The following is a 26,483-nucleotide window of genomic DNA, read 5'->3' on the forward strand; positions in this document are numbered from 1 at the left end:
GGAAAAAGCCCCATCTTTCTCCCAAGGAGCAGCTGGTGGTTTTGAACTGCTGACACCACATGGATTGAGAGCCCAATGCATAACACACCACCAACTAGGAAGTTGGGCCGGGGGGAGAGGTCAGTAACCAGCGGTAATGGTCGGGAGTCTGTTCATTCTTGGGTCTGTAACCGCTGCTCCTGGGGAAGAGTTAAGACGTCTCCATTAAGTCTGCAGTGGGGATCCCACACTCCCCAAGGACCCTAAAAAGATAAACAGCATCCCCGTTCCAGGTGTGGCTGCTGCGCAGATGGCAATCTGCTTTATTTGCACCAGCCAGCCTTCGTGCCGAGGTGTCTGCTTCCAAGACAGGGTACGCGCAGAGTGGGGGGGGGGGGTCACTGGAGTCCCGGAAAGTGACGCGCTCCCTCTGAACAGTAAACCCTGGTCACCCCCACAGAGTGGGGCCAAGATGGCTTTGGAGTGAGTGCCTCTCAGGCAGGCTGACTCGGGTCCCTTTCTCTAAAAGGAAAATCTCACAAGAGAAACGCAAAACCAAATGTTACCTAGCACAGGAACCCGATTCAGAATTCCTAGTTGGAGGGGAACATGCCACTCACTCCTTCCTACACCAACTCTTCCCTTAGACCCTGCCATGTGTTTGATAGGGTACCAGGAGGCCATGTCTAAGTGGACATACGAATGCTTCATTCTTGAAAGCAAAACCGGAACACATACTTTACCCTTTTACTCACCTTTGTAAGAGCACCAGAATGCTTGGGAGAAGACTCTCATTCTGAGCCCCAAATTTAGCCAGCGCACTCACAGCAGCTAGAGGGAAGCAACAAGCACGGGAGAAGCATAAATGTTGGTTTCTCAGAACCGAACCCCAAACCAAACTGACTGACCATCGCGCTCCTCAGACCAGCACCCACTAAAAATAGACGAACAGAATGGCTGCCCATGCTCCGTACGGATACGCCCTGATTCTTATTTCTGCGATGCGTTTATGCATCTGCGGAATCCCACACGTCCAAGAGAGCTCTGAGTCACCAAGTTCTCCGAGCAGTCAGGAGGAAGACCGCTCTTCACCCTCACCACACCGTCAGCAGTGCCGTACTGAAGACCCCGTCACAGCCCACCAACCCAAGTGTCAAAAAGAAGCCCCATTACCAACACTTCCCTCCTCCGATAAAACGTCTTGTTCACCTGCCTTCTGTCCGGAGGAGTGCTAGGTGCCAGGGACAGAGAGATAAAAGACAAGAGTCCCTGACTAGCTTGTGGGAGACAGGTGAGGACCGCGCAGAGGAAGGCCATGGCCATGGAACTAGATCCAGGATGTGGCATCAGACCAGAGAAGGGACCTTCCGCCGGAGTTGGCGGCTGAGAAGACACATGGGATGGAGGCTTAGTACTTGAGTAATATTGGAAAAACAAGAAGCGTGGGCCAGAGGGGAAAGTCAGAAAGAGTTCTGCAGGCAGAGGGGCTTAATAGGGACCCAAACCCATGGCTATTGAGTCGATTCTGACTCATCTCGACCCTATTGGCCAGGGTAGAACTGCCCCATCGGGTTTCCAAGGCTGTAAACAGCGACAGACGCCGACTGTCACGTCTCTCTCCTGCGGCGGAGAGGCAGGTGGTCACACTGCCGACCTTGCAGTTGGCAGCCAAGCACTGTAACCACCGTGCCACCTCCCTCACCACCAGCGGGCCCATCCTGGCTCACAGGGTAGAACCGCCCTGGTGCTTCCCCGGTCATGGGAGTAGGAACCCTGTGGAGGAGCTGGTGGGTTCAAACCGCTGACGCCACCACCAGGGCTCCTCTAGCAAGTCCAAAGGCCCACGTGCTGAGAGGAAAACGCAGAGGACTAGCCTCTGTGCACGGTGCACAGCGCCGATGGCTGGGACGCCGCTTTCTGGGCAGAGACAAGTGACATGAGACCAGAGACGAAATGAGGTATGGGTCGATCTTAAAGTAGCCACTGAAGGATGTTCAAGAGAAAGGTCACTGTGTGTATCTGAAAGAGGATTTCGGTCACAGACTGTGGGGAATAGACTGGACATGAGACTAGAAGTACTTAGATCTCTTAGGAGTCGGAAACAGAGGAGAGCCAGAGGCGGCATCCATGAAAATATAGAGAAGAGTTATAGAGTAGGAACCATCACGTCAATGTCAAATCACAGGATCTCTAAGTCCTCCTAGCAGATGGCCTCATCTTCCTCACAGGGACACCGAGTGAGTGAGCTTAGCAGGGCAAACTGTCCACGCTTACCTGGCGGCAAGGGAGGTAGACCCTGCCCCCCCCCCTCCAAAAAAAAAAACCTGTTGAAGACAGCGACAGGCACAAAAACATATTACAGAGTCAGAATTGATGAGCTTTTATCACAGGTTCAGCAGGGGTGAAAAACTGAGTGGATGGGAAAGATGTGGACTTGTCACTTGCTGGCTTTGAACTTCAGTTGAATTTGACTATGATGTGCCTCAGATGGTTGGACATAAAAATTCAGGAAGGAGATATGTACTGGAGGGTCAGAGTCTAACAAGAAAGCTCTGAAAACGCTCATCAGGAAGGTGTATGTTGCAAGTCAGAACTCGGAGCAAATATCGCATTTTAAGGCAGTAGGCCCAGGGCGAGGAGTCCTCAGGTGACTGAAGAGTGAGGAAGACGCAGGCCACTGCAGACGTCAAGGGCAGACAGAGTTTCACACGGTGCTTCCTCAACAGCGCAGCACATTCACAAGCCGGTGAACCACGGTCAGCACATTAAAGGACCTAATTTGAATTCCAACTAGCCAAGAAGTAATTTCTAACAGCTGCTTCCTTTCATAACACTGGTGAGGCTGGCACCATGCTTCCTTCTGTTGTCCACAGGTTCGCTACGAGGCGGAACGGGCTCGATGGCCCCCCACAGCCAGAGGAGAGTTTCCCCCGCCCCCCAGGATGTTTGCAAGGTGGTTGAGGAGAAAACAGAAAACAAGGTCAGGAGGCAGTGAGTCAAGGCAGTCATGTTCACCTGAAAAGGAGGCAAAGAACCAAACTCACTGCCACTGACGCAGCTGACTCTCAGCGACCCGAAGGACAGGGCAGACCTGCCCTTGTGGGACTCCAAGACTGTCACTCTTCATGGGAATAAAAAGCCTCGTCTTTCTCCCATGAAGTGCCTGGGGGTTTTGAACTACTGATCTCACAGTTAGCGGTCAACACGTAACCCATGACACCACCAGGTCTCTATAGAAAAGAAAGCAGTCGCTAGCAAAAGATCAGAGAGGGGGATTTTGTTTCCAACAGGAGGAACTGAACCTGTTTGTATCCTAAAAGACAGAACCGTTAAAGAGGAAGAAGTAGGGGAAGGGGGGTCACGCTTCAGACACAGACACACACACGCACACGCACACAGTCAGGGAAAACAATGTAGGATGCTGCTACAATGACATCCCAGCACACTGAACGGTCCAGGATATCTCTGTCTCTGTAGCTAAGGCAGAAGTTAGTTTGGGAATCAGAAAGCAGAGAAGTGGCAGAGGAGCTATCTAAAACCCTACAACAAACAGACCTCGCAACCTCATTTTCCAAATTCGAGTAGCACCCGAGTTAAGCATTCCAAAGGGCCAGCCATTAGGTCAGCGTCCTCAGGCCCAGGACTCACCAGCTCTGACGGCCTCGTTTTCCAGGACCACCCTATTGAAAATAAAGCGGATATACTTGGAAGGGGCAGGCGTCCTGGGCCCCTCTTTGCCCAACAAGTGGAGAATCTTGGTCGCCAGAACTGTGTGCTCACAGTCTTCAATGAACTCGCACAGGTGGGCTAGCCCCGATTCTTTACTCTCCGGGTTCTCCTCCACAATGCTGATGATGCAGTCCACGATGGCCCGCTTGTACTCAAAGCCCCCCTGGCCAGAGAGAATGGAAAACCACGTTCGCTTTATCCTCTTAAAATTGTTTATTGAGCCGTAACCCACATGTCAGACACTCCCATAGCTCCGCCGTCACAGTAGAGTCACATAATCACCGTCCCACCGTCCTAGGGCGTTCGCTCCTTTCTTGTATTGTTAGTTCACACTGCCCTCCTGCCTCCTCTCTCATGTCCCCAGGAAGCCACTAATCCAGTGACTATCTCCATAGACTTACCTAGCCTGGATTTCACATACTGGAAAACATACTCACAAAATAAGACCAGTAACAATATCAAAATGAACCAGAGGGGGAAAACCTCAATTGAGAAAAAGCAGGAAATATGAAAAACTTGTGCAAACGTAAAATGGGTCAAAGGGGATCAAACGATCAGCTACTGCGTTTTAACCCAACCACATGCCCCATCAGCGAGTTGACGCTGCTCTCGGGCTGATGGCAAGGCCATTCCCGGGCCTCGGCTGTGCTCACAGGAGCTGCACCAGAGCTTCCGCCATGCAGGCATCCTGCAAATGGATTCGGGCTCCCATGGGCCTCCTGGAAACTGGGTGTTCTCAGCCGCTGTTCACGGTAAGGAGTGCGTTGGGAGCCTGTTGGCTCTCTGGGCTTATGCCGGCAATACTCAACATTCCCACCTTTTGTCAACGAAGCGACGGCTTGTCTTCCCCTCCACGCAGAAAGTCAACCTAATCACATGTTTAGTAACGCTCGTGGTGCTTCCCATGTGAGAGGCACGCCAAGCTCATGGAGAAGGCGGCTTCAAACATGAGGGGATTACATGGGAACCTTCAGGGTTTAGGCGCGCAGCCAACAGTCCACCTACGTCATCTCGGAGCATGTTGGACAGGAAAGTCATCATGACACCGTGCTTGCGAGGGTACTTCTGGCAGAGCGCGCTAATTGCCTGGACCACCACCACCTGTGGGAAACCAACAGCAGCAAGAGTTAGCTTTGTAATGCTGGCTCCCAGGCACATTTCCCCTCTCATTTACCTGACAGCACTGAGGTTAGCTAAGGCGGCAACAGGGGTGCTTTGTGAAAGATGAGCAGAGACCCCAGGCCTCTGCCACAGGCACGTAAGAACACGGAAGGACGGAAGCAGGAAGCGTAAGCAGACCGAGTTCCATGGAACAGGTAGCGGTGCTGAGGAGCCAGTTCACCGAAGAATGCTAGACTGAACGGAATGGGTTCTTGAAGAATTTTGCCAAAATTTTAGAGGCCGGTGTCAAGGACGTTAACCCCACTTGCCGTGTCAGCAGACAGACGGGAACTATCTACTGGGTTTGTTTTCCCCTCTGTGCTATTCTGCTTTATTATATTTGGGGATTTTTTGTTTTTCTTTTTCCCTATGTCTATCTATGTAAGATAGGCAGGACGAACAACCCCAAGGAGAGAACTACGGTACCAGCGGTTTTGGGGGGCATGGGAGTGGAAGGGGCTGGGGAGGGGGAGCTGGGAGCCAACAAACCCAAAAACAAGGGAACAACATGTGATCTAAAATTGGTACTGAGGAGAGTGTAGAATGCCCATTGGGGCTTGATCAAGAGCAATGGATCTGAGAAGAAATACTGAGAGCTGAATGGAGGGTGAGCGTGATAGTGGGACAGGAGGAAGGTGAAAGGAAATAGAGGAAAGAAATAGGAGGCAAAAGCTATAGAGGTGTAGCTATAGGCATGTATTTGTGTAAGCTTATTAATTTATAATGAAATAGAGGCCAATGTACATATAATTTATATGTTAAGTATTAAGGTAGCAGATGGACTTTGGGCCTCTACTCAAGGCCTCCCTAAACACAAGAGCATTTTGTTCTGATAACCTTCCACTCTTTGATACTCACCTTCCCGACAGGATTGCTGAAGACAAAATGGGTGCATGAGCAAATGTGGTGAAGAGAGCGGGTGGTGCCCGGCTATCAAGATATGGCATCTGGGGTCTTAAAGGCCTAAAGCCAAACAAGTGGCCATCTAGCAGGGAAGCAAATAAGCCCCATGGAAGAAGCACACCAGCCTGTGTGATCATGAGCTGACCATAGGATCAGGCATCAGGTATCAAAAGATCAAAAAAACCAACTATATTGATGCAAAAAAGGGGGGTTGGAAACCCAAAACCCATCTGTAGACAACTGGATATCCCCCACAAGGGTTATAAGGAAGGGATGATTCAACCCAGATGCAGTATAGCACTGGCGAATCACACATCACTCCTCTAGTTCCTGAAGAGTTCATCCCACCCCCCACCCCCACTCCCATGACCCAGTTCTACCTCACAAATCTGGCTAGAGAAGTTAGCGTGCCGCCATCTCATGGATGCCATTAAAACAAGCGATTTCTGGTCAGAGATGGAACACCATTGACCACACCAGAGGGTCAAGTCCCTGAGCCAGAGGAGCCCTGGTGCCACAAGCACTTGGCTGCTCACCAGGTTGGTACTCTGAGCCCACCAGAGAAAAAGGGGCAGTCTGCTTCCATAAAGATGTCAGCCTCGGAAGCCCCACGGGCATCTCAACTCGGCCCTGCGGTCACTCTGAGTCGGTGTGGCTAGTTCTCATTTCTTTGAGCCCTAGTGGCCACAGTGTCATATGATGAAGGGAGGTAACAGCCGCACCCGTAGAAGGTTTCTTGTTAGAACTCTGAAGCACAGAATCCCAGTCTTTGTTAATAGGTGGTTGACTACGCCTACCCGTTGTTCTGAAGGTGACATTCTCTTTATGACCTTGCACACTAAGCGTGTCCACCCTTTATTCTATTTGTATCATCCAGGCCTGTACGGGAATCTGGCGTTTATTCGGGAGGGAGACGCTCTTATCTTCCAAGGCGGAAAGATACGTTAGTCTATATAAAGGGAACAAAATTGGGCTGTTGGGAACAGTGGGCAGTTAGAACTTATTTTGGAAAAGGTATAGAAATGTAAAAGGCCCAGGGAGAATTGAGAACTGTCTCCCAACAATCAGTGGGTCCTAAATCTTCACGTTGTTTCACAGACAGAAAATGAAGGAAACAAAATCAACTTCTTTGTAGAAAAGAATTTTCACAATCCTTAAACCTAATTAAGACAGGCTACAAATAAAAAGACACAAACCAATCTACTTATGAATATTGATGCAAAAATTCTGGGTCAACTACTAGAAAGCAAAACCCAGTACTATTTTAAGAATGCATCAAGCTGAGATGGAATTTATATCAAGAATGCTATAGTAAGAAATAAAATAAAGAATGCTAGGATAGTTTGATATTAAAAAGCTAATTAGCATGATTTGCCATATTAATGAGCCCAAAGGAAAAAAAAATCCATATAACTATAGATGCTGAAAAGCCTTTGATAAAATCCAATATACAATCCTAGTAATAATGTTTAAGAAAATAGGAACAGATACTCGATGAACATAATAAAACACAGCTACTTCAATTCTAATGTCAGCATCTTATTTAAGGGAAAGACTTCAGAGGCATTTTAATGAAGGTCAGAAACAAAGCAAGAATACCTGCTCCATTATCTCCGTTGTCATTTAACATTATCCTGGGGATATTGGCCAAAGTATTTAAATAGGAGAAAAACTACTAGAGAACTTAGAAAGAGAAAACCAAACCAGTTACAGATGGAGCGATAGGATCCCCGGAAAGAGAATCAATGACAAAGCTAACTCAAAATAATTCACCAAGACGGTGGGTGGTAAAATTAACTTGCAAAAATAACAATGTATGCATCAATCATATTCAGTTAGAAGATACAATGGACAAGAAAATCTCACTTTATAATACGAAGATAAAATACTTGGATTAAGCATTTTGAAAACAGAATAATTAAAACTGGCAAAAGATCTACCATGAAGCATACTTGCGAAAAGACCAGGGTAAACACAAAGGCAGCCCTAGTCCTTAGGGAGGGGGTCTGAACAGTGTCTAGATATCTGTTCTCTCTTCAGTTAGCTTGCAAATTTATTGTTCATACCAAGATTCATAAAAATGAATTTCCCAAATTAACAAAATAAAAAGCCGGAGGTGGGGAAGCTAGGTATATCCTATAGAGCAGGGTCCTCAAACTTTTTAAACGGGACCAGTTCACTCAGACCCGTTGGAGGGCGGACTATAGTTTTTTAAAAAAACTATGAACACATTCCTATGCACACTGCACAGATCTTATTTCGAAGCAAAAAACAAACAGGGCAAAAACACCCAGCGGGCTGGATCAATGTCCTCAGCGGGCCGCCTGTGGCCCACGGGCTGCAGTTTGAGGACCCCTGCTACAGAGCCTGTATATTTGAAAATAGTGTGTGCAACTGGTGTCTGAATAGGTTTTTTTAAGTTGTCTTCATTTTATTCATATTATTTTCTGGTGAACAGAGAATTTAAATTTAGATGGAGTCCATTTTTTTCTGGGCTGTTTCTGTTTTCTTTGTGTATGATGTTCTCAATGTCTCTCCACACCTGGGCAGGTCTTCTGTCATTAGTACTCAATGATTCAAAACTGTTCTTCAGGCATTCTTGAAACCCAGGTGGGATAGACTCAAGGTCGTAGTTTGGTTCTTGTGGACTTATTTTGGTTTTCTTCAACTTCAACCTTAGCTTACATGTGAGTGATTGAACCAGTCTCCTCTGTAGAGTTTGTGATCGTCTGCAACTACAAGCCATGTTTTAATGGATGACCATGTGCATGTTTTGTTTAAAAGGCTGTGGGTGGTCTACCTGCAGGATACATTCCAAGATGGCTGATGTGCTGGGACAAATGGTTATGTAGTTTTGTAGACAGTACGTAAATTCTATCGGCAATGGAAAGCAACCTCGGTGGTACTATGGGACAAGCGTTGGCCCGCTTAACCACAAAGTTGGAGGTTTAATTCCACTAGCTTGCCCACGGGAGAAAGATAAGCCTGCCTGCTCTCTGAAAGATTTATGGTCTCAGAAACCCTCGGTAGCTATAGCAATTCAGTGGCAGTGGGTTTGGTTGGGTTTTTAACCGGCGGTGTGATACAGCTCCTGTTTCCCCACAGCTTCACCACCAAGAGTGCAATGTGAAGCTTTGAAACTTTGCCAATCTGATGGGTGATGAATGGTATCTCCAGGTACTTTTAATGTGAATTTTTATTACTAGGAGAGAAATGAAACATCTTTTAAAATTTTGTTTTCATTTAGATTATCAGTGTTTTATTTTATTGCATTTAACTTTTGAGTCACAGTAAGAAAGACTTCTCTTTTATGTCCTCAATTCCCACATGTACTTGTGTTTAGTTCTGGGGATTCCATTCTGTCCCGTCAGCCTATTCAGACACCAACCGCACACACTATTTCCAATCCAGAGGCTCTCTAGGAAACAGCAAGCTTCCCACGCCACCCCAGCGTTTTATTTCCAGAGTTTTCCTAGCTATTGTTTGCAACATTGTTTTTACGAATTTTAGTATGAACTTGTCTACTAGCTTCAGGAAAAATCTTACTGGCATTTTTATTGGGATCCCAATAAATCCATAAGCTCACTCTCAGTACATTGCTGCTTCCGGTCTCACATCCCACATTCTCTGCTGCTTTCTCATCAGCCCTTCTGGTCAATTAGTAAACCATGGTTTTGAATGCATTTCCTCGACGACCATAAAATGGTTACTTTCCAGGTACTTGTGAGTTTGGATCTTTCTCTCCCAGGATAGGGTCTGTTTAAGGCTTTTGCTCCCCACCCCTTTTCAAGCTTCCCTGACATCCTCCGGGAGCCCTTTCTCAGCCGCTACAAAGTTCTCCTTGCTGCTTCTCACTCTCCAGGGTGTCTTTGGGCAAACAGAACTTCTTTAACTTTAATTAGGTCCAATTTATCCAAATTCCCTGTGTGTCTTATTTAAGAAATAGTTCCCTAACCTCAAGGCCATGAAGAGATTGTCCCATGCTTTCCGCTACAACACCTTACTTCTTTGCACACTTGTGATGGCAATCCATCAAGAGGTGAGTTTGGTGTGTTGTGTGAGGTAGGAATGAAGAGTCAATTTATTACCAATTGATGAATTTTCACACTGCATTAGTAACATTTTTACCTGAACCAACCCATCCACCACCTAAACTTAAAGATGCTCTTAGCACAAAACTGATAGGTGAAGAAGCAGATGGTATGCTGGGAAAAAAAAGAATGCATTTTAAAATAGAAAATTTCAACTTTAGTCTGGGCTCTGCTGCGAATTCACTGTGTGGCCTGTAGTCAGTCAGTGAGTCAGTCAGCTTTCAAGGCTGCAGTTTCCACAAGTGATGAGAGACAAAGGAACAGCCTGAGGAGTAGCTATTGTTACAGAAGAATCAAAAACGGCAACAAAAAAGAGAGAAAGAATATAAAAAGGCACAGCCCTAAAGGTCTCGCGGGATTGCTGGGGAGGCGCAGGCGAGGGACACTGCTGTGATACTGAGAGCCACGGCTCTTCAGGCTTGTTCCCACAACAGCCACGCAAGACCTCTGGAGCTGGAGCTACCAAGCAGCGTGCAGGAGATTAAAAAACAAAACATAACACGAGCCCCAAATCGAGAGGCATACAATGTCCATGGATCGGAAGAATGAACGTGATTCAGATGTCAGTTCTCCCAGAATGATCTGGGTCCAATGCAATAACACTCCGAGCCCTAACAGGCTTCATTTCCTAGAAACTGACACTGGGTCACATTCTTATATGAACAAGCGAAGGAACTAGGTCATTGAGAGAGAAAAACAGTGAGAAGATGGGCACTACTGGCTGCTTCCGTGGTACCGAACGCGGTAGGTAGTAAAGCAGGCAGTGTAGCACTGGCCGAGGGGCCGACAAACACATCAACAGAGTGTGACCGAGCCAAGAAATGCACCTGCACGGACGCAGCTCTCTGCTTTTCAGACCAAGGTGGCACCGGAGAACTCCAGTGGGGAGAGGGAACTCTTCAACAAATCATGGTGCAACAACTGGACATGGGAAAAAAACAACTACCCATGAACGCATCACACACAATAGATGTAAGGTGGGGAGCCTTCAGAAAGTTCATGGGAAAATTCTATTATCTTCTCATTCTATTTTCCCACACACTTTTGGAAGTCGCTGCACACAAACATTAATTCTAGTTGTATCACAGACATGAATATAAAACCTACAACCATAAAGTTTAAAAAACAAAAGAGCACGAACATTTTTGTGATTTGGAGGTTGACGGAGAACACAGAAAAAGATAGCTGTGAAAGGAAAATGGTTTAAGGTTTCGTAAATGTTTAAAAACCAGTACTCATCAAAAATCCCTGCTAAGAAGCTGAGCGGGCCAGACATCTGCTAACAGAAGCACGATCATATCCGGTGGCATCACGAGGGTTGGGGTCACCGAGGGCTGCAGCATCACCCCATCCCTCGCCCCCCACGGGCGCCTCCCACGCCAGCCCACACAGAACCGATAGCCATGCTTTTGTGTTTTAAAGTTACTTGAAAATCATGATTCTCTTACTGCATTCATTTATATTAGCAATAGTAGCGACATAAACAACTAGCATTAGCAAAATTAAAATAACACTCGGGAATTACAGCAGCACGTTCGGATGAAACCATTTGACTAGAAGCGTCATTAGAGTAGGGGGACAAATGACCAGAGCACAGTAGACGGTTCAAAGAGTAAGCCAGCACAGAGCACTGATACAGGTAAGCAGGGTTATGAATAATTTTTATGTTAGAACCAACTATAGGCCTAGTTTTACGGAAAATAATGACCTACTGCTGAAATACTGCACACAAATTTGAGTCGTGTTGGCGTCACCCCTCTGACGATGCCACCCCACACTCCCCTGGGGACGCCCCTGCTCATATCTAGACTCTCACCTTGAACTCATCAGAGATCTCAGACACGAAAGAGGAGATCTGTTTCATGAGCCTGTCCACACTGCTCTCACTTCCTGTCTTGAGGAGGGTGGTGATGGCCAGGGTGGCGATGCTGCGGTTTGAGTCTGTGATCAAGTTCTCCAAGTCCAGATTGCAGGCCGCCACAGCGGACGGGTGCTTCATGGCCACCTGTGGAAGCGAAACAAAGAAAAGGGAAAAAAGTTAGCAAACTGCTGTTGATAAAGGCTAGACTTTGAACAACAAAGGAGAACAAAAATAGATATTCACTAAGGGAGATGACTTTGTTTGTTTTTATATCTTCAGAAGACGAGAGTAAATATCATGGTCTCAGGAAGACTATCCTCAATGAATAAGGTATGCCATTTGATCAATGATTCACTGCTGCAGTACAGGTGCCTCTAATCTTCATAACAGCATCACACTCGGCTTCTCATCACTGGCTTGGGTTTCACGATTGTTAGTGGTGTACGTGTATGCTTACTCCACTAGATGTAAGGAGCACTGAAAATGGGACCTCGCACAGTCAATACCACTCAACAGAGTTGTTAGTTATCTGAGAGAAACCATTTCTGCTTTGAGCACGAAAATACAGACACTCTGGCAAACAAGCAATGGGCTCACACATAACAACTGTGCGGAGGATGTGGGGACCAGTGGGGCTTCTTTCTGCTTTATAATGGACTGCGAGGAGTCCGGAATGATTTGACGACACCTTATGCCACAACCAATTCTTTATGAAAAAATTCAAATTGTTCTACAAGGCTTCTTCCATGGCTATTCTAGGCTTCTCTCTCTTCCAACTGTTCATCTAATTAGTTTATAATAAATGGTGGAGTACAGTTTTATGATAAATCATCTGTTGCACCAAATTTTTATTTAAAAAAATTCATTCATTGAATTTATACTGTTCTTGTGTTGTATTCTTTAGTCCTTTAGACAAGTGTTTCCCAAAGGAAGGGGGTATGTGCTGGAATGATGGGGGGAGGGGGGAAGGGCTAGAGTACAAACATTTCTAAGTGCCGGGAAAGGGGGTGGCTGAACAATTAATTTTTTTTCTGAAAATGGAGCAGTAGGCCAAATAAGCTTGGGAACCTATGCTTTAGACCAGGGGTCCTCAAACTTTTTAAATGGGGGGCCAGTTTAAAACTATAGTTTAAAAAAAAAAAAACTATGAACAAATTCCTATGCACACTGCACATATCTTATTTTGAAGTAAAAAAACAAAACAGGGCAAAAACACCCAGCGGGCTGGCTAAATGCCCTCGGCGGGCCACATGCGGCTCTCGGGCCACAGCTTGAGGATGCCTGCTTTAGACGTACACTCTCCGCCGCTACGGGAACCAGTAGCCACATGGGACTAAAACACAACTGAAATGGGGTGAGTCCATAATGAGCTCTGTTGTTAATTATAAAACATACCCTAGATGATGAAGTCTTGGTAGGAAAAAAAAAATCAAACCCCAAACCCTTTAATTCTTGATTACCTGATGTAAAGACATTTTAGATATTTGGCTGAAGTAAAATCTATTATTCAAACTGATTTCACCTTTAAAATATTTTTACTAGAAAATTGAAGACTATACTCGTGGCTCACATTGTTCCTGTTACACAGAGCTGCTATCAATAGGCCCTGTCCACGAGAAATTTCTGCAGTGGTAGGAGATGCTTGCTCTTTATGCACGCTGTGCAGTTGAAGGGCCACTGACGACCCACATGTGGCCCCTCAGCATATGCAACGGGACTAGTGTTACTGAAGAACTGAATTTTCTGTCTCAATGCACGCTTATTAATCTAAATAGAAATAGCCGCGTGTGGCTGGCTAATGGTCAGCACACAGCGCAGAATGGCTCTTGGCTGTAGCGTGCTTAGCAGTCAAGGAATGAATTACAACCTTCAGTTGATTAACAGGTAAACATGGGCACACCTAGGGCACAAACACAAGGGAGGCATTATAGAAGTAAGACCTATAGATCACATCTATTCACCTTGGAGAGAAAGCAAACTACCTCCCTGTCAGCGATGCGCAATCGGTCAGGTAGCTAAGCCCATAGAGCCCGGAAGGAGGGGCCTACCTTGTTCAAGGTCCTTGCGGCTGCATACCGTAAGGCTGGCTTGGGAGAGCTGCAGAAAAGCTGAAGAACTAAACAGGAAAAGAGAAGGGCCTCGCGTTGGTGAGTGTGGCTCAGTCATCACAGATCGCTGGAAACACGGTATGTTTAAGGGTCATATTTAGAAAACACACGAGCTTAGTTCACAGCATAGAAAAGCCACTTTTTGTCTCACTGTGAATACTTTAGATTCACAGGAAACAAAATCTGCTCTTCTGAAAAGGCAAACAGACCAATCATATTTTAATCTCACTCTAATTATTTCATGTTATAAAAACAAACAAACTTTCTAAACATTTAGGAAAGCCCATGGTATTAAAGTTACTTATTTTAGAAGTAAAACTTGTTGAATTTTTTTTTAATACGGAGAAAATCGCAACTTGAGAAAATGAAGTTATCAAAGAACAAGTAAAACGAACTCTTGACAGATACGCTATCGGAACCCAAGTTACACACGCAGCGCTGAGGTTTGTCACTGAACCTCACAAGCGATCCGGCCGAGCTGCGAGTCTGAAGCACAGCAGCATCGAGAATCCGCTGCCAAACGCTGCACTAACCTGAAACCGCAGGCGCCAGTTCCCGCGCAGTGCAGTTGGGAAGATGGATGATAGCTGAGGCAGCTTCATAAATAACCATCTCGTGTTTATTTCTCAAGCAGCTTTCAATGAAATCGAAGAGTGGACTCTCGTGGCTGCCAATAAATGCATATACAGGTCATTAGCTAGATACCAATAGCACAAAGAGTGGTTGAAAACACAGGCAGGTCAGGAAGCACATCCCAAACCGTGGAAGAACATCTGCAAACTTTTCCATGAAGGAGAAGGGAAGACTGGCAAAGAGGACCCCAGCCGACTTTCCTGAAGTCTGGAAATGACCAAAGGCTTGCAACAATCTAGGCTCAGGAAGAGCAGCTAAATCTTGGTCAGAACTGGGAGAGTTCTGGAGCTGCTGCAAGCTCTACGTCTTCCCCCCTCATCTAGTTCCATGGCTGCCTGGGAAGCCAGCAGCCTGGCCGCCCCGTGGGGAGGAAGAAAGTTTGGAAGTTCCTCAAGACCCATCCTCAGAGCCAGTCTGTGTCTGCCAACTCAACCCCTGTCCAGGGAGAAAGGCCCCACTCCCAAGGAATTTGTATTTAAAAGGAAATCAATCAACCAACCAACACACGGAGCAACGATTGTTTAGAAGATGCAAGCAGTGGCAATATCAGTTGGGACAAAAACAAGACACTGGGCAAACTTTAAAATGCACCATCTTGGGAATGAGATGCTGACGGTGGGGGGGGGCGGTGTACTCTGAACATCTAGGATGTCTCCCTGGAGACCTAGGAGACCCCAGCAAAGACCTGACAGAATGCTAGGCTCTCACCTCCACTGGCTTTGACGCCCAGCACGAGCAGGAAGCAAAGGCCAAGGCAGTGTGGAAAGCACAGGCCAACATGCCCCTTGGAAAAGGGTGAGAGGCTCAAGGGTTTAGAGCATGTAATAAAAGCGGTCTAGTCATTATCTCACCAATCAGGCAACCAGAGATTCTAACAGCTAAACACAACCAAGAAGATACCAGTTTTAGGGAAAGAACACGCAACTTCGCCATTTGTTGCCAATGACTCTCTCTCCCCAAGAGGCATTTTGTAAACATGCTTTTTTTATTTTAAAAAAAAAAACAACAACAGCATGTGAAAAATAAAAGGGGTGGGGGTGCTGCTCCTAGCAGTACTTACAAAAATCACTTCTGGGGAAGCAGTCTGCAAACAAGTGTGTGTTATCATCCGCATATAAATACCACTGACTTTACAAATGAAGGGTTAGTCTGGGAGGTTACTGACCAAACAGAACAATAAACTCAAAGGGTTGTGAGGCTGGGAGAAGGCAGATCTGATTGCTGGGGCAGACATCTTGTATAGGAGACATGACACAGAATGGAAAAACTATGACCCATGTGCAGGGTGGAAAGCAGTCACTAGACACTATCTCTGAGGAAGCCCAGATGTTGGAATTATTAGATTTTATTAATTTTTAAAATCATTTTATTAGGGGCTCATACAACTCATCACAATCCATACATACATCAATTGTGTAAAGCACATCTGTACATTCATTGCCCTTATCATTCTCAAAACATTTTCTCTCCACTTAAGCCCCTGGCATCAGCTCCTCATTTCCCCCCCTCCCTCCCCACACTCCCTCCCTTATGAATCTTTGATAATTTATAAATTATTATTTTGTCATAACTTGCCCTGTGCGATGTCTACCTTCACCCACTTTTCTGTTGTCCGTCCCCCAGGGAGGAGGAGGTCACATGTAGATCCTTATAATCAGTTCCCGCTTTCCAACCCACCCTCCCTCCACCCTCCCAGTATCACCATTCACACCACTGGTCCTGAAGGGATCATCCGCCCTGGATTCCCTGTGTTTCCAGTTCCTATTTGTACCACTGTGCATCCTCTGGTCTATAGGCTTAAGATTTTAAATACGATATTATTAAGTTATTCAAAGAACTATAGGAAACCATGTCTAGAGAATTAGATAAAAGTAGCACACACATTGTTTATCACCATAAAGGAAAATACCAATAGAGTGATATGATTTTGAAAAAATCAAAAACAGATTCTGGAGTTGGAAAGCACGATAAGGAAAACTTGGTTAGAGGGATTCAATAGCAGATTTGAGCTCATAGAAGAAAAAACAGGCTTTCAGAAAAGACGGCTACATGGGCCGATGTGTGAGACTGCAACACAGATGTGAAAACACATGGAAACAGAATCCGGAGCCCTGAATGTCTGAGGAAAGATGCGTGAGCCGAGCACCAGCAGAGAAAACCGGAGGGTGGAACCCCACGAAAAGATCAAGAGGGGCAGTGAATTCTCCTGGTGAATGGCCCCCCTCATATCACAGAGCAATCCCTATGGCCCAACGAAGGGAAAGGTGAGCCTCCTCTTTGCTCCCCAACCCGTCAGATAAACAGAGGAGTGGCCAGGCTCCTAGTGGACCCTGAGGCCAGTTGCATGCTTCCCTCCATGTCCCTGGAACTGTAGGGGCAGAATGGAGGAGGGGCAGATCAGCAGGGACCACCAGGAGGCTAAGGAAGTGGAGAGTGAATCATCATCTCAGGTTCCCTGGCTCCCTGCTGACTGGACAGGATGCAGGTACACACATTTGCAGGTTCGGCAGCACAGAGGCTGGGATCTCCCACCAGGCTCTGACAAATGGCTTTGGCAGAAGCGCGATCCCACTCAGAGCAGCGCCACAGCTGGAGACTGGCTGGGGTTTTCTTTCAGAATATTTTTGTTTGTTTTTTCCTGTGTTTTGATAAATCATCAGCACAGCCAAAAGAGGAATGAAATCATCCCTAACAGTCACAGCCCCTGGTGACTGCAGAAGTCAGTCGTGGGACGGAGTCTTGAAGAGCAGTGGACAGATCCGATTTTAGTTTTGGCTGTTTCTGGGTTTTTTTCTGTTAGTTTTTCAATCTTCTTTTGTGATTTGGTGAGCCAGCAGGACACAACAGGGCCAGAATCATTCCTAGTGCCCCACAGTGCTGTTGACCAGACGTCACCACTCCCTCCCCGTACACACCTGCAGCTGTCCTCTTGCTGTGCACACCCTTGGCAAGCACACTGGGGACTGAGAAAGAGAAAACTACTGGTTCCAGCATGGTGTGTGTGCTGTTGGCGCAGTTTTATGTGTGTGTGTGTGTGTGTACACTTGTTCTGTCTTGAATATTCCTTCCTCGCTCCACCTGACAGAAAAACTGTTTCCACGTGACCCAGCCACCCTCTCCACCCAACAGCTAAAAACTAGTGAACAGGACCCCCCCACCCCCGCCCCGCTGTATTACCACCTAAGAAACAAATATAAAAACACAATACCTTGGAGATAACAATCTCAGCTCACAGGAAAAAAGAAGATATAATGGTGTAAATAACTGACCGATATACAGAACCAAAAGCCCATCCCCCAAGGAAGGGGTAAAAATCATTGGGACGAGCAGAAAAGAGATTCAAAGGAATGTTTCTTAGGTAGGTTCAATGGATGGAGAAAAAGATTGAGAGAGCTATGGGTCAAGGGAGGGTGGACGACGATGGCAAGAAACATTAGAAGAACTCAGGAAACATGCAAAAATAAACTCCAAAACTAGAAACTATCAAAAAAAAGTAAATAGAAATCTAGAAAGATTAATACTAAGACATTAGTTAGTTAGATAGCAGTTTGACAGAACAAAGCAGTGGAACTGAAGCAATGGAAGGCTAATGCAGTGGGCATCAAGACAAATTCTTGATACCAATCTATAGAAGAATAATCCACAAAAAAGTTAAGTCATAAGAAAGTTTAAGAATTATATGGGGCACTCTTAAGAAGTTTAACACATGCCTGATCAGAATTCTAGAACAGAAAAACAAAAATCACACACAAGTCCGACACAGCTTCTGGAGGAAACCCTCCCAAACATCATGAAAGAAGAGAAAATAACCCTTCAAGAAGCAGAAAGGATCCCATACAGGGAATGTCTCCAAAGAAAACCACGACGTGACACCAGTCAAACTTTGCAATATTAAAGAAAAAGACATCAGAGAGGTGTGTGTGTAAGGGGCGGGGGGATTACTTACAAAAGGTAGGTGGTTAAGACTAAACTCTGATGTTTCAATAGAAACAAAGCAGGCAGGAAGGCAATGGAATATATATATATATATATGAAAGTCTAAAAGGGAAAAAAATTGCTAACCAAGAATTTTAATCCAGCAAAATTATCCCTCATATATGACAGGGAGGCAATGGCATTTTCAGACGAGGGAAAATGAAAGGAGGTTGTAAAAACAAGACCAAATTTACTAAAGAACCAAGGGAGGTCTTTGGACAGTCAATCATCTACAATAGCAGGCATCAACTTGAGATCAACATGCAAGACACCACTGTCCACCAACCAACCCACTTACAGCAGTACTTAAAGTACAATAAACTGTCAAGACTGAAAATACGAAGCCAGAGATATCATTCTTCGAGGAAAAGAATTACAAATTAAAATGAGGGAATCGGGTAGATACAAAACATCCAAACCAAGAGGAAGTCAAGTAGATTTCAGAAGGGAACAGACTGTTAAAAACTTGAGAAGAAAATAATAAGTAACAAGGTGAGCGAGCTCAAAGAAAATGGGGGGCAAAAACTAAAAAAGAGGAAAAATCACAAACCTAAGAAAGAGTAAAATAACAGCATAGAAAAAAATGACCAAAAAGCCCCACAAGCAAAATGTACTCAACATAAAAAATTACAAGGAACAAAAGAACCAACAACACTACATAAAACAAGCAGCAAAATGATGCCAATCAATTGATCTCTTTAATATCAGCACTGAACGTAAAAGGATTAAATGTATCAGTTACGAGACAGCAGAATAGATACGAAAATAGGTAACAGTAACATGCTGCTTATAAGAATCATATTGTAGACACAAGGACAAAAATAGACCAAAAGGTAATAGAAAAAAATATTAGGCTAATGACAATTTAAAAAGGAGTAACAATAGTAATCTGATAAAATAGACTTAAAAAGTAAAGTTCATCCTGAGACAAAAATGGGTATAATATGATGATTAAAAGGACAAATGAATTATGAAGATTCACTAAAGTAAGTATCTATGCACCCAACTAAAGACCCTCAAAATACACGAATCAATGAAGATACATTGATAGAAAGAACTAGGGGTTGGAGGGTAAATAAAATGCATAGACTACTAAATACCATCTGCTTCAAATTTACCAGATAATTAAAGAGAGAAAGAATAAAATTTTTTAATTCTTTGAAACAGGCAAGAAATAAAAATACAACATATCCTAATCTTTGAGACACAGCAAAAGCAGGGAGCAATTGATAATATACATACATATCAAAAAAGAAGAAACAAAATCAACACCTTAAATTCATCATCTTTATCACTTAGTACAAAACTTTTGATACCACCAGAAGACATAATAAAGATTCTAGCAGAACTCAATGAATCAGAAAGCACAAAAACATTAAAAAGAATCATTAAGACAAGAAGTTGGCTCTCTGAAAGGATTAACAAAATTGGAAAACTTGTCCAAAAAAAAAAAAAAAAAAGGAGCAGATGCAAATATCACAAAAACATGAAAGAGATGGTGTCACAACAAAACCAAGTGAAATTAAGAAGACAGTAACACTACTATGCAGGTCTGTACTCCAACCAATTGGAAAATCTATAATAAATGAACATTTCCACAAAACACATGACCGAAATACACTATCACATACGGGTGTGTAAAACCTGAGCGGATCCTCAAGCAAAAGAAAAAATAGATAAAGTCATTAAAAAACACTTAACAACAACAACAAAAATCCAGGCCAAGATGGTGACACTGGAAAATTCTCCCTAACATTCAGAGAAGAGTTCATTTAACCCCAATTCTATTCAAACTATTCTAGAATATATAAACGGATGGCAAAGTCCCATACTCACTTTATGAAGGAAGCATAACCCGATTCCAAAGTCAGGTAAAGGTATTCCCAGAATGAAGACCATAGACAATATCTGTTAGGAGCATAGATTCAAAAATTCTCAACAAAATCCTGGCTAATAAATTAACAAAATACATTTAATTTTTTGATTACATCATGATCAAGTAGGATTAATACCAGATATGTATGCATGGTCAATGTAACCCACCACAAAAATAAAACAAAGAAAAAGAACATGATCAGACCAACTGATACCAAAAGGGCACTTGCCAAAAACCAACCCTCATTCCTGATACACACACTGAAAAAATAAGAATAGAGGATACAATCCTCAACAAAATAAAAGACATATATTCAAAACCAATGGCCAACTTCTTGCTTAATGGGGAAAAATCCAAAACACTCCCTATTCACATGGCAAGGAGACAAGGGTGCCCTTATTATGGACTCACTCTATACTGTTCTGGAAGTCTTGACCAGAACTATTAGACCACAAAAAGAAGTAGTCCAAGCGGTTGAGATTGGTAGAGAAGTACAACTACGTTGCAGATGATCTGATTGTCCACCGAAGACAGCCCAAAGGCTGAACAAGAGATTTGTTGGAAACAGTTGAAAGATTCACCCGCCTCACAGGGTATAATATCAACGACAGCAAAAATCAAATGAAGAGAGCGATGAAGAGGAAATCTAGAAAACAGTACCATTTATAGTAATCAATCAAAAGATCAAATAGATAGGATAAATCTAACCAGAGAAATAAAAGATTTGTACAGGGAAAACTACAAGCCATTATCACAGGAAATGAAGAAACCTATGTGAATGGAGGAATACACCATGTTCACAGCTAGGAAGACTTGCTAGGTGCCATCCAGTCAGCCGGGACTAGGGACGGATGCACAATAAAGGAAACACGGCAATCCTGCAACATCTTCACAATTGTTCCCATGCCTCACCCCAACTGGGTCATCCATCTCGCTGCGGGCCTTCTTTCTCGTTGCCCCTCTACTTTGGCAAGCAGGCTGTCCTTCTGCAGTGGTCTCTCCTGACAGCATGTCCTAAGGATCTAAGTCACCATCCTTGCCTCTGAGGAGCAGTCTGGTCACACTTCTTCCAAGACAGATCGGTTTGTCCTTTCAGTAGTCCATGTTATTTTAAACAGTCTTCACCTGCACCACAATTCAAATGCACCTTTCTTCTTCGGTCTTCCTTATGCATTGTCCACCTTCGACATGCAAATGAGGCGAATGGAAATAACCGTGACTTGGGTCAGATGCACTTTAGCTCTCAAAGTAACATGCTGGCTTTCCAATACGCTCGAGAGGCCTTGTGCAGCAGATTGACCTAATGCAACACATCTTTGATCTTGACTGCTCATGGAAATGAGCCTTGACGGTGGATCCAAGCAGGACAAAATCCTCGACAACTTCAACTTTCCCTCCACTGATCACGATGTCCCCTACTGGTTCAGTGTCAGGATCTGGGTCTTCTTTAGGTTGAGGTGTGATCCCTACTGAAGGCTGCAATCCTTGGCCTTTATCACCAAGTGCTTCAAGTCCTCACTTCCAGCGAACACGGTGTGTCATCTGCACACTGCAGGTTGTTAATAAGCCTTCCTTCAATCTCGATGCCACCCTTTTCTTCATATAATCCAGCTTCTCTGATGATTTGCTCAGCACACAGATTAAGTATCATGAGAGGATACAACCCTGTCACACACCTTTCCTGACTTTAAACCATGCAGTACGCACTTGTTCTGTTGGTGCAGTTACCTCTTGATCCACGTACAAGCTCCTCATGAACACAATGAAGTGTTCTGGAATTTCCAGTCTTCGGAAGGTTATCCATAGTTTAAGAGCCACACAGTCGACAGCCATGTCATAGCCAATAAAACACAAATAATCATCTTTCTGGTGTTCTCTGCCTTCAGCCAAGATCCATTTGACATCAGCAATACTATCCCTTGTTCTACATCCTCTACTGAGTCTGGCCCGAACCCCTGGCAGTTCCTTGTCATTGTATTGCTGCAGCTCTTGTTGGATGATCTTCAGCAAAATTTTACTTGCATGAGTTATCAGTGATGTACTTTAAGCATTCTGTTGGGGCACTTTTCTTTGGAGTGGATATAAATATGGATCTCTTCCCATCAGTTGGCCAAGTAACTATCTTCCAAATTTCTAGGGATAGATGAGTGAGTGCTTCCAGTGTTTCATTAGCTTGTTGGGCATTTCATTTGGTGTGCCATCAATTCTCGAACCCTTTTTGGCTAATGCTTTCAATGCAGCTTGAATTTCTTCTTCAGCACCATCGGTCCTTGCTCTTCTGCTACCTCCTGAAACGGTGGACTGTCGGCTCGTTCTGTCCAGGGCAGTCACTGTGAAGTCTTTCCATCTTCTCTCGATGCTTCCTGCAGCATTCACTATTTTGCCTATAGAAGCTTTCAAAACTATAGTCCAAGCCTTGAATTTGTTTCTTAGGTTCTTTCAGCTCCATACATGCTGAGCGTGTTCTTCGCTTCTGGTGTTCTACGACGAGGACGTTGCATATTTCGCTGTAATGCTTGGCTTTGTCTTCTAGGGCTGATCTTTGAAATTCTCTATTCAGATCCTTGATTTCGTCCTTTCTTCCATTTGCTTTAGCAACTCTACGATTAAGAACATGCTTCTGAGTCTTTTCTGACATCCACTTTGATCTTTCCTTTCTTTCCTGTCTTCCGAATGACCGTGTGCTTTCTTCCTGCAGGATGGTCTTGATGTCCGCCCACAGCTCATCGGGTCTTCTGTCATCAGTGTTCAAGGGGTGGAATCTGATCTTGAGATGTTCCTGAAATTCAGGTGGAACAGGCTCAAGGTCGGACGTTAGCTCCCGTAGACTTGCTTTAATTTTCTTCAGCTTTATCCTGAACTCCCAATATGAGCAATGATTTGTGCCAGTCTGTCCCTGGATTGGTTTTAGTTGCTTATATTGAGTTTCTCGATCATGTTTTCCCCACAGATGTAGTCAATTTGATTTCTGTGTATTCCATTTGCGTAAGCTGATGTGTACAGTTGCCTTTTGTGTTGTTGAAAAAAAGGTATTTGCATTAAACAAGTTATGAGTCTTGCAAAATTCTATCAGGTGATCTCTGGCCTCAGTTCTATCGCTAAAGCCATATTTTTCAGTTAACTATCTTTCTTCATTTCCAACTTTCACATTCCAATCACAAATTCAATCATGGCACCTTACTTGCATGCCTGATCAATTTCACACTTAAGAAATTGGTAAAAATCTTTCATTTCTTCTTCTCTGGCATCAGTGATAGGTGCACAAATTTAAATAAGTTATATTCACCGGTCTTCCTTATTAAGGCAAACAAAGAAACTACTGCCATCGAGTTGACTCATAGCAGCCCTCCAGCACAGAGAACTGCTTTGCAGGGTTTCCAGGGCTGTGAAGCAGACGGCCACAACTTTTTCCCCAAAAGAAGCTAATGAGTGGGACTCGCCAATTTGGGGGCTAGCAGCTATACCACTGTACCTCTATAGTTCATCTTCCTTATAAGCATATAGCTATTATCCTTTCACTGACTGTTTTACTTCAGGATAGATCTTGAAATACTCTTTTTGACAACGAGTGACCCCATTCCCCTTCAATGTATTATTCCCGGTAGACCGTAAGATGGGTCAATTCAAATTGGCCAATACCAATGGGCTTCAACTCTCTAATATCTAGGACATCAATCTTTATGGATTCCACTTCATTTTTGACAACTTCCAATTTCTTAGATTCATATTCTGTACATTCTACATTCTAGTTATTAACAGATGTTTGAGGTTATTTCTTCTCATTGTAAGCCTTGCCACAAGAGCCAATGAAGGTCCCCAAAGTTTTAGTCCATCCGCATCATGAAGCCTGACGCTCCTCTGAAGAGAGTTTGCGTGTCGCCCATCTTCTGACACCAGACCAGTGGCTACCTCTCAGATTTTCAGGGTCAGTTTCATTCGGAGGCGGATAGGTGGGTGCTTCTCTGAAGTCTGTCCTGGTCTGAAAGGTCTGGTGAATTATGTCCACAGTGGGTACCCTGTTGGTGTCTGAATAGCCGGCATAGCCCCCAGCATCACAGCAATGGAGAAGTCACACAGCGACTTAAACAGAGCCTCAAAATAAACAAAGCAAAAGCCGACAGGAAGGAAAGGAAAACTAGATCACTTAAAAAACCGGAGCTATGTCCGTCCAGTAATTAACAGGCCAACCAGGCAAAACATCAAGGGTGCTAATGGCGCTGAAAAGCATAATCAACCAACTCGATCATCTGATTACATACAATACTTAACTCCGTAACTGTAAGCCATGTCATCTGTTTAAATGCGGATAGACCAATATCAAGAAATGACCAAATGCCAGATAATAAAAAAGTGCCAGTGAATTTTTTAAAACGAAAATCACACAAAGTAAAATCTCCAACCACAACCAAATGTATTATAAATGCAGCAATGAAAGGGAAATCCCCCAAATATTTGGGATTTAAACAACATACTTCTAAATTCCTCATGGATTAAAGAGGCCATCGGATAGGAAATGAGAAGCATAGTTCAAACTACACACAAATGAAAACACAACAAAAGGACGTTCATTGGATGCAGTTAAAGCAATTGTTGGAGGGAAATGTGTAGCTCTGAGTTCTGGTGGAATATGGGGTTATGCGTTGGGCGGCTCAAAAGCACCAGCTACTCCACGTAAGATGCTCCCATGAAGATTTAGTCTCCGAAGCTCCAGGGCAGTACTACTTTGTATTAAGAGTTACTGAGTCAGGACGGACTGTATGGCAGTGGGTCTGGGTTGTTGTTTTTTTAATATCAGAAAAGACGAGAAGCCTCTAATCAGTAGCCAAAACTCCCACAGTATGGACCTAGCAAAATGACAGCAAATAAAGCCCATAGCACGCAAAAGGAAGGAAATAATAAAGATCTGAGCAGAGATCAATGGGGTGGGCTGTGAGTTCTAGGTCTTCTAACTTCTACATCTAAGAGGCTTTCCCCAGGGGTCTGGATCCCCATGCAAGGGCATCCTCTGGCCCACACGGGGTGTGGACGGGTTCACAGCACTGTTAGCGCCAATCCCGGAATCTCACTTGTGGACATTATCTCCTCTCTCTCTCTTTTTTTTTTTTTTTTTGTTCTTCCTGTGGCTTTAGAAGAAAAAGATTTAGCAGTGCCCAGAGTACCATTTTCAAACAGAATGACCTCAGATCCTCTTTATGCCGTGACAGTCCTTAGATTAAGATGTACAATAATCACTGATCAATCTGTCCACTGGCTCTACCACTGCCACCTGTGTGACAGACAACGTACTCCACTCTGAAACCTCAGCTTCCCCATCTACAAAAGGAGAATCTGAAGATTGCATCCCGTTGAAGAGAGTTTCGAAGATGAAAACAATGTTTGTAAACTGCTGAAAGCATAGTGCATGCCGTAGAGTGCACAGCCCGGCACCCATCCGCACGACGATTATGCATTTACACTGGCGCGTACAACAGGCTGAGAGAGGCTGGCTGAACGCGAGGGCGGTGCCAGAGCCGACAGGGCAGCCCTGACTGTCTTGGTCAGGGTCCCGTCTGGGCACTTTCCTGGCACAGTGAACTTCTCAGGAAGGTTCCCGCATACCCAGACTCTGGCATTTGCAGGTTGTAAGGTGAATGTTCTCAGTGTGTCCCCTTTCTCTGGAAAGCTAAGGAACTTCCTATGTGTAAAGCAATTCTGCATCATTTTACAGGCAGCAGGAGGGAGAAGCAACCAGTCCTCCGGCCTAGCCAGAACCTGGGAAGAAAACATGTCACTCAGTTCAGGGCACTTAGAAGTTGCATGACTAAGCTGTGGACAGCACGTGACTGACTACATGCAGGCCCTTCACGTGTACTTTCACAGAAATAAAAGGAGAAGGCCAGATGGCTCTTAAAGTCCCTTTCAGCTTTTGTATTCCATCCTAAGAACAGCATATGATCCACATGTACTTTTGTTTGTTTGTCTGAAAGCTGTTTATGGCTGGCTGTAGGATGAGCAGACTTTAATCCAGGAAGACACGTACCAGAGCACAGCCATGAGGGTGCATGACTTCTCTTAAATTTGAGAACATCAGTCCCAGCTGCAAACCAGCAACTGCTCCAAGTCCATCCACAAAAGCAGCAAACTCAGAAGCACAGGCCCGCACCTGGGACACGCTCAGGTCCAGAGGA

The 26,483-nt window shown here is 44.5% G+C and overlaps 1 protein-coding gene across 2 annotated transcripts in view; it reads right to left on the reverse strand.

The window, feature by feature from the left end:
• The window catches only part of COPG2 (coat protein complex I subunit gamma 2), a 112,885-nt gene that overhangs the window by 56,624 nt on the left and 29,778 nt on the right, over positions 1 to 26,483 (reverse strand). For both annotated transcript variants that reach the window (XM_075558669.1, XM_075558668.1), the window contains exons 10-15: positions 14,366 to 14,499; positions 13,773 to 13,840; positions 11,680 to 11,868; positions 4,714 to 4,809; positions 3,628 to 3,871; positions 735 to 810 (exon numbers count right to left, since the gene is read on the reverse strand). In XM_075558669.1, the coding sequence (XP_075414784.1) occupies positions 735 to 810; positions 3,628 to 3,871; positions 4,714 to 4,809; positions 11,680 to 11,868; positions 13,773 to 13,840; positions 14,366 to 14,499 (807 nt within the window). The remainder of the gene's footprint in view (positions 1 to 734; positions 811 to 3,627; positions 3,872 to 4,713; positions 4,810 to 11,679; positions 11,869 to 13,772; positions 13,841 to 14,365; positions 14,500 to 26,483) is intronic.

The sequence above is a fragment of the Tenrec ecaudatus genome, chromosome 9, assembly GCF_050624435.1.
Source record: "Tenrec ecaudatus isolate mTenEca1 chromosome 9, mTenEca1.hap1, whole genome shotgun sequence".
Taxonomy (NCBI): Eukaryota; Metazoa; Chordata; class Mammalia; order Afrosoricida; family Tenrecidae; genus Tenrec; species Tenrec ecaudatus.